The following is a 9,167-nucleotide window of genomic DNA, read 5'->3' as shown; positions in this document are numbered from 1 at the left end:
CTAATGTCTGTGCCACCCTCCAAGCAGAACCATTGTTCGTTGAAACAGTTGGTGAATGACTTTATGGAAAGACCATCTTAATACCTACACTATTTCTTAAATGGATGTAAGCTGTTCTCTGTGGGCTGAGAATGAAGTCACTCACTCAAGTCAAATAGCTTTGACCCTAGCAGGAAATCTGTATCCAAAAATCAAGCCTACAATTCATTTCTTAGTGCAGCAGAACTATCAACTCTCAGCTTAGCTACGATGGAGGTAAAATCCTTTGGTGATGTGAGGGTCATTGAAATACAGCCTTATTACAATGAAACCCAATGTATAAAATTTGTTCTTATTTTGGGCTTGTACCACAGTAAGAGCCAAGATTTTAAACTTTACTAAATACAAAACAAACAAAAAGACTTTATATAATTATGTTCATTTAAGAAAATACTAGTAGTGAGTATTGTTTTGAAGTATACAGTTAATATGTTTGGAGTTATTTAAAATTTATATTGAGAAAAATGTATTTTCACTATTGCTATAGGTGAGCATCTACATAAGACTGTTAAATTGATTGTTGTTTTATATCAAACAACTTTTATAATACTCATTTTTATTGTTATAATATTTTATAAATTTTAAAGAGTATGACAAAAAATACTCTATCAATAAGTACTACATTTGTGAATATGTACATCCAAAAAAAATCAATAAACTTTCAAAAAAAAGTTGAAATTTTATTTATTTATTCTAGATTTTCAATTTATTGAAGGATGAGTTTTAAAAATAAACCCTAACAATTCTCTCAGAAGTATCTGTCTTAAAATTATGATTTCTTTTTGGCTGAAGTTGGTGCTTGATTTTCATAAACATTGAGCTGTGTCCTCAGCTTATTTATCTGATTTTTCTAAAAATGTAAGCTCTAAAGAAATATTGGCCTGTCTTAGATACAACTTGTTTCTTCTTTTTAGTAATAGAATATGCCTTAGTTTCTGAAGAGAAAAATTGCATTAGTAGATTTTCCTCCTTGTATGCTGCTTTGAACAAGCTAGAACAAGCTATTACTTTGTTTTGTGGTTTCATGTTCTTTCTAACGAATGGCTGACGGACATTCATCTCATACATATGGCCAGGAATGGTCTTCTGTCCTGTGTTTCTAAGATTTTTTTGTAACTATTACCAATTTGGGATAAAGTGTGGATATAGTTTTCTCAGACATCTTTTGAACTGAGGTCCTTCGAGTATATGAATTTGTTATCATATCACATTAAAAACTCAAATGTATAAGGCACGTTCTACCTAGGCAGATGTTTGAAGCCTGGGTCTCACATGGTAAAAGGAGAAAAAGAACTCCACAAGTAGTCCACTGATCTCCAGAGGCACTCCATATTTTAACCATGAGCTTTTCCAGGATGTTTTATCACACTGTGAATCCAGAGATTGTGTTATTTAATGAAACAAAAACAAACCTGTTCCTAGTTGTGGTGTGGCTCAGCCCTTAGCACACACCTTTAAAACCCTGGTTGGAATACAGACATGCCCTTAGTACATACCTTTAATCTCAAACAATGAAGGTAAAGTGAGTTTGTAGAAGGAAGTATCCATGTTTGAAAGTGAGGCCTAATTGAGTGGTACACAAAAGGATGAATCAGATAAAGATTTGATAGAATAGGATATGCCCAAGTCTCAGAAGAGAGAGAGAGAAGGGAAGCTACTTAAGAGAGAGCAGTGCAGAGGAGAGGAGGCAGTTTTATTGGGAGTTTCACACAGCCAGGTTGAAAAAAGAATATGCTAGACACAGGTGAAGACAGAAGTAGGAAGAGAATGAGTGAATAGAGACTAAGTCAGATTGCTAGAAGTGATATGAGGACAAGCGGTGCAATTTAGGAGAAGCTGAGAGAAGACAGATTAAATCTGCCAGCATGGAGAGGTTTTGAGTCAGAACAGCTGAATTGATCAGCCAGCAAGAGACCAGAAAGCAGAAAAGACTCTAGGCCTAAATTAGATTATATAGAGAGTAGGAGCTTCCAGGACTAGGCCTAGGTTAGTAGACTGAGGCAATAAGCTGCTGGAACAACAATTACATCAGGGGAAGAAAAATTATTCTTATATTGAGCACATAAATACATAAATTAAATAGATAAATAAATAAATAAATTGTTGAGGAATTTAATCTAAACACATGGCTGCACTGGTAAGGGATTCCATCCAAAGAACTTCTCAGGTGTGTGCTCTGGCTGGATTGACACATCTTTAATCCCTCTGGCTAGAATACTAACAATGAATGAAGGTAAAGTTAGTTTGTAGGAGGAAGCAGTCAAGTTTGAAAATAATACCTAATTGAGAGTCAGATAAAGTAATTAGTTAGAGAAAGATTTGAGAGAATGAGTCAGAGAAAGGTTACACCCAATTCTTATAAGGACAGACAGGAAAGAGAGGCAACTTTAGATCCTAAGAGAGCAGTACACACACGCACACACACACACACACACACAGAGAGAGAGAGAGGCAGAGAGACAGAGACAGAGAGACAGAGAGAGGAAGAGGGAGAGGGAGGGAAGGAGGAAGGGAGAGGGAGGTAAGAAGGAAGGGAGAGGGAGGGAGACAGAATGGGAGGATGGGAGAGAGTGTGGGGAGGTGGCAAGCAGCAGTAAAATTAGAATATATTGCCATAGTTAGTATGAGGCCAAGCAGAGTAATTCAGTCAGAGCCATTTTCAGTCAGTTGGAGAGGAGCTTGGACCAGAACAACTGAGTTAAACCAGCCAGGCAGAGTTTAGAAAAAGTGAGGAGTTTAGATCAACATTTTGGGAATCCCAAGATACTTTATTATTGATGGTCATATATTTGTTAGGCACTTTGTATTCCTTGTTAGGCACTATAAGATATTTTAGTGTAGTTACATTTCCAACAGATGTAGTTACATACTAAAATATTTGGTATATTTTCTGGAGAGAAGAGGTATTTCTTCATTTCTCCCCATAAGGGTGACATACAACACTCAGTTGATTTAACCCAGTAACTGATATATGTGATGCTTAGCATGGGGCTCATGGACATTCTTGACTTAAAAATGGTATGAAAAATTATTTAAATATTATGTTCCAAAAAGTTAGGTTCTGTATTTACCTGAAGACACTTATTGTCACACAAGTAGCAAAAAGCAGATGTTTGAAAACAAATGTTGAATATTTCCTTATTTTAAAAAAGTGTTTGCAAGCACCCAAATTTAGGTATCATACTTACAAAAGGCTGCACTCAAGCTTCTAGTTTTTCCATTCCTTTCAACAAAATTCAACTGCATGACCACAGTGGTACATGATACAAAATGGATTGCAAACCAAAGGACACCTGAGACTGAGAAGAAGTATTTGTTCTGGATTAGATAACATGAATGAATTCTGTCATTTACTGAGATTTGGGCACATGTGTTTGTTTATAATTTCCCAAGCAAAAATAAAATAAAACATGACAAAAGATGAGATAGAAAGAGTGAGCTTATTCAGCAGTAAGCCTGCAGGATGACAATTACATCTGGTAAACAAAAGTTGCTTTTACAATTTATAGCCTTGTTATAGGTCTCAGAGTTGAGTCCCCAGAACAACAATAATAAAGATAATAACAGTGATCAGGACAAAAGCGTTCCTCCAACAAGTGTTCATTGAACATTTGTCAGGGGCGCACTTAATTCACCAAGCACGTGCCTGTGTCTGCTAAAACAATATGATTTGATGCAAGGAAGTGAGATTGCTCCCTGCCATACTGTCCAGCCCAGATGTGTAAAGTGTCACTGGGATTAGCTTTGTTTGCCAGGTAAATTTGCTTACACAATCAGGCTCCCAGATGCCCCAAGGTGTTCTCTGGAGTTCATGCAAATCACAAATCCTAGAACCACAACTGTCTTTTCAGAGGGAAAGACTTCCTGACTGAAAAAAACTATCTTAGACTGTCTTTTAATATTACTGTTAGTATTGTTGTTGTTATTGTCGCTGTTGGTGGTGGGTTTTGTTTTGTTTTGGTTTTGTTTTTGTTTTTTTTTTTTGTTTTTGTGCCAGTGTCTCACTATGTAGTTCTACCTGTCCTGGAACTCTTTATGTAGACCAGGCTGGCCTTGAACTAACAGAGATCTGCCTCCCTCTGCCTACAGATTGCTGGAATTAAATGTGTGTGCCACCACTCTGTGATCAATTGTTATTTTAAATTTTAATTACAATATAATTACATCCTTACTCCCTCTTCCTTTTTCTCCTTCCAATCCTGCTCTTGTCTCTCTCCACTTGCTCCCTCTCAAATTGATGGCCTCTTTAATTGATTCTTATAGTTATTATATATATATATATATACACACACCTATGTACACATTAATATATAAATACAACTTACTGAGTCCATTTTGTTGCTTATATGTACATGTTTTCAGGGCTGGCCACTTAGAATTGAAAAACAGAAGGCTACAGTCTGGGGAAGACTGAATCTCCCATTAAGTAACCCTTAGTTGCCTGTAATAATTTTTTTAGGGATGGGGCCTCTTGAGATTCCCTGGTTCCACCTTATCATATCTACTGGTGCCTTTTAAAACCAAATTTCCTGCGTGTTCTCCTGGGAACCCAGTGCCAGGGACCCAGCCACTACAGAAGCAATCTGTACCTGCAGGGCAGAGCAAAGTGTGCCTGGGAAGGAAGTTTGGGAAGGAAAGGGTAAAAGCTCTGAGGGGCGGAGCTAAGAGCTCTGTGCACGTGATCAGGGGTGCTTCTGCCCTCCGGTTTCAGCAGATTGAAAACAACTCTCAGAAGCGTTGCCACCACCAAGGAAACTGGGAGAGGCACAGAGGAGTGGTCAGGAAGGGATAGGGAGGGACTAATGAGGAGACCGGTTTAGCAGGGTGTCCTTGTTGTTAGCACCTGGGACTTGCCACAGCTCAGACCTTCATTCCTCAGAAGAACCAGCTGCAGTTCTAGCCATGCTCGCTGCTGCAGGCTCCCTGATAGCCACGATCTGGGCAGCGCTCCATCCCAGAACTCTTCTGGTGGCTACAGTCACCTTCCTGCTACTGGCTGACTACTTCAAAAACCGGCGCCCCAAGAACTATCCCCCAGGGCCTTGGGGTCTGCCTTTCGTGGGCAACATATTCCAGTTGGACTTTGGGAAGCCCCACCTCTCAATCCAGCCGGTAGGAAGGGGTGAGGGTGCCTGGCTTTGTCTGTCCTGATTTAATCCTGAGCTACTGGAACAGGGAACTTACTAAGACTAGAAGACCAGGTTCAAAGGCTGGTGATGGCAACCTGCTATCCAGAACTCAAAACCTGTGTCCTCTTTAAGAAATAAGCTGTTCGATATTCAAATAGCTGGAGATTTTCTTAGTCTTGTATGAAGGGCTTCCATTGTAATTCTTCCTGTGTGTGATTTTTCAGTCTTTAAGCCATGGTATATTAAAGGAATGATAATAAATCTAGAATAAGCCCTTTCAATGTGAGAAATGGGTATGGGTAAAGAGGGCTACCTCAGCTTAGTTTGTTAAAGTGCCTGTAGAGAAAGCAAAATGTGTTTTTCTCTTGACAAGATTTCTACAAACATCAGTCTTCTTATTGATCCTTGTTTGTGCTTTTAGTCCTTGCTGACTGTTCATCTACTAAGTTTATCAACTCCAGGGCAAGGTACATTGGTGTCTCCAACTCCACTGGAAGTCTGCCTGTTTTTCCACTCTTTTCTTGGAAGCTCTCTCCTCCCCGCCCCCTTATATTAGAAAGACTGTTATGTGTACACAGTATGCATGAAAGACTGACAGGCCTTTTTGGTGTATGATCGTCTTCCCACTTTATTTCTCTTTATCTATAATTGTTTTTTCTGCTTAGATCGTGAATACTCCAGCCATGTTTGATTAACCCTGTCACTTTCTAGGACTAGTGAAGTCTGACTCCCTCTGATTATTTGTTGCTATTTAAGGGCATACACACATATTTTTTTTTTCTTATTTTCTTTAACCTAATTGTTTTTTTCTCCTTTTCCTTCCTTTTTTTTTTATTTTTTTATTTTTGGACACTTTTTGAGTAGTTGCCTTTTTATTCCTGTTTAGTCTTTCTTTTTTTTTTTAATTGGATATTTTTTTATTTACATTTCAAATGTGATTCCTTTTCCCCAGTGTCCCCTCCTCTGGAAACCTCCTATCTCCTTCCTTCTCACTCTGCCTCTGTGAGGGTGCTCCCTGGCCTTCTGCTCTGGCCTTCCCTTACATTGGCCCCAAAGGCCACTCCTCCCACTGATGTCCAACAAGGCCATCTTCTGCCACCTATGTGCTCAACAGGCTGATGAGTTTTTGTTCTCACCATTTTCCACAGGAAACAAAGTGACTACAAGCACAGAGGACCCTGTCTCCTCTCTAGGGTACTGCTGTCTCTCGGGTGTAGTCTGCACACACACACTGAGAATCACTTCAGACACTAACCTGCTCTTCAGTGTCCTCTGAAGCTGGAACTCAAAGGCAGAAGAGCCCGTTGTCTTTGGCCCTTGCTCATCCTCCCATAGCTCGCTCTTTCTTCTGACCACGCTGTCTTTCCCCTGATTGTACAACATTAGATCGACTCTCTGTTGCCCTTAATGTTTCTAATGTTCCCCCCACTTCACTCTGGCCTTTCTAGTTTTCCCAGGAAAGCTATTTCCTTTCTGCTTTCAAGAGGTTTCTCTGGGCTTGTAGTTTTCCTGCTGACATTGGTTTTGCTTCAGAACTTAAGTGATGTGTCTGATATCCCAACAGTGGCTTGTGATAAAATAAGGGTGGGGAAGTCTTCGCAGTCCAGTTATTATTTTCATCCATTTATGGGTGCGTTTTCATATTTTCTACTAAGTCAAACATATAATAAGAAGCAGAATTGAGATACAAAGAAGTCAGATGTCTCTCAGTCCAATGTCTTGAGTACCATTGTGCCACCTCTGTGTCACAAACCCACTCAAACTTCTTGATGGGAACGAAGGGTGTTCACTTGTGACTTATGGTGGTGAAAGTTCTTGGCCCAAGGAATCCTCAGTAACATTACTTTTCATTGGATTTGTCTTAGCAGGTATTTCATCCAGAAGTGTGCCCCTGCTCCTGGTCCTCCCAGGCAATTTCTAGCTTTACTTCATCTAATAATTCACTAACCTCCTTCAACTTGCATGCTGAATAGGACTGTGAACTACTTGAAATTAAAGGCTGGAATTCCTTATCACATGGCCCTGACTTTTGGATAGTGTGCTCTAACAAGGCTTTTCTCCTATACTCCTGCAGGCACTCATTTTCCAGTCCATGTATCTCTACTGCCTGACCCACAATATCAGCATTTCGACCTTTTTACTGTGTTTTTTTTTACACCTCACCATTTAAAACTCACTAAATCTTTAGTTCTTGCTCTTTCTTGTCTCTTACTCTCACCTCTCCCCCTTCTTCTCCCCTCTCTCCATGTGGCCATGGCAGGCCTCTACTTTTCTATCTTCTCTCTCTGTCTCTTTCTCTCTCTCTGTTTTCTACAATAAAGCTCTAAAATTATAAAAATATAAATAAGTAAAACTTCACTAAAACACCATTTCCCCTAAGAAAGGAAATGTCTTCACTTCCCCTTCGATTTCTAACAGGAGTATAGTAGACGTCATCTTAGGCTGTGTATTTGCATATATTTTATATACCATCAGCCTATCTCAGAATATGACCAATGGGACTGAAGAGGAATTAACTCAAAGAAATTTACACAATTGTACATAAATGAATACATGTGCACAGTATTATAGTGAAGATTAGATATATAGTCTGAAAATTTCAAGGGACTTTGTGGTCTACAAAGTCTAATAACCACTGCTACTAATATTTATTCCTTATTTCCAAAGATTTATTTTATGTTTATTTATTGAATAAAAATGATTTTCATGCTAAAAGAAATAAATCCTGTATTGCTTAGTTTTTGTCAACTTGACAAAACCTATGCATTACATGGGAGAAAGAAAACATCAGTTTAGGAATTGTCTCCATCAGATCAGTGTGTGGGCATTTGCTCTTGCTTGCTATTTACTATAGGAGGGACCAGCCACTGAGATGATGTCATTCCTTCACTTGATGACAGAATATCACTTGTAAGATTAAACTTTTCTTCACAAACTGATTTTAATCAGTGTTTTATCACACCAACAGAAAACGAGATAGGGCATGTGCATATTGAAAGAAACACTTAAAACCCAGTTTTGCAAATGAGACAAAGAATCACCTGACCATGAACACCCATACTTATACACTGCCACATACTAACACTTTCCCACTCAGAAATAATTTCATATACTTGCTCATCTGTGTTTCCATATTTGAACACAATGAAAATAAACTTATAGTTCCACTGTTTATTAAAGTTCTCAGTATTAGTTGGCAGTTTCTACCCATCAATGGAAAAAATGAGGCATACTTATTCACAAATGTTTAAAAGATGCAAACAAGTGACTTTAAAAAGTACAATAACCATAAAGTTCACAGGAAAGGGCAGGGATTCCATTGGCAAAGTGTTTACCACATAGCACTGAGAATATGTGTTCAGTCCCCAGAACCTATAAGAGAGGGTTATAGTAGCCTGCCTTTATAAATTCAGAGTTAGAAAGAAGAAGACAGCCAAACTCCTGAAGTTCACCAGCTAGCTAGGCTTGGCTCCCCAGTGCCCATGAAATACTCAAAGTAACAAAGTAGGCAGCTCTTAAATATGAAACCTGAGGTTGACCTCTGGTACACACACACACAGCTACATACCCACAACTTATACAGAGCTCTAAGAATTCATACTAACAGACCTTCCCATCTACCACTAATGGAAGGAGGAACTGCGGCTCTTTTTCTTTATGCTTCCTGGGTGCTCCTTTTCTGTTGCTAAGTACGGACTTCAGTAGGGCTGAGATATTTGTACTCATGGCTCATTTTTCTCATTAATCCTTAGCTTCTATTTTAATTCAGCTTCACTTTGTTCTTCCATAATCCACATGGAGATTTACTTCTAGTACTACACTTGATGTATCTTATTTCTTTTGTTAAATTTTATATCTCTTATTTCAAGTCATTGTTATTTGTGTTCCTATTATTATTTTCAATTTTTACCTCTTATTTCACCTGTTAGAGGCCCTTAAAAAACAGCTTGTTTTAATCTTCCCATGATATAGTGAATGTGCAGTGAAACTGTGGCTGCC

General features: G+C 38.7%; 1 protein-coding gene across 1 annotated transcript in view; it reads left to right on the top strand.

Moving 5' to 3' along the window:
* The first annotated feature begins 4,727 nt into the window (after positions 1-4,727).
* The window catches only part of LOC116096255 (cytochrome P450 2J6), a 28,352-nt gene continuing 23,912 nt past the window's right edge, over positions 4,728-9,167 (top strand). Inside the window, exon 1 of the mRNA XM_031377885.1 lies at positions 4,728-5,151. Coding sequence (XP_031233745.1) covers positions 4,942-5,151 — 210 coding nt within the window. The 5' untranslated portion in view covers positions 4,728-4,941. The remainder of the gene's footprint in view (positions 5,152-9,167) is intronic.

The sequence above is a fragment of the Mastomys coucha genome, unplaced genomic scaffold, assembly GCF_008632895.1.
Source record: "Mastomys coucha isolate ucsf_1 unplaced genomic scaffold, UCSF_Mcou_1 pScaffold18, whole genome shotgun sequence".
Classification (NCBI taxonomy): Eukaryota; Metazoa; Chordata; class Mammalia; order Rodentia; family Muridae; genus Mastomys; species Mastomys coucha.
The sequence above is the reverse complement of the archived record's forward strand: the minus strand, read 5'-3'. Positions and strand labels throughout refer to the sequence as shown.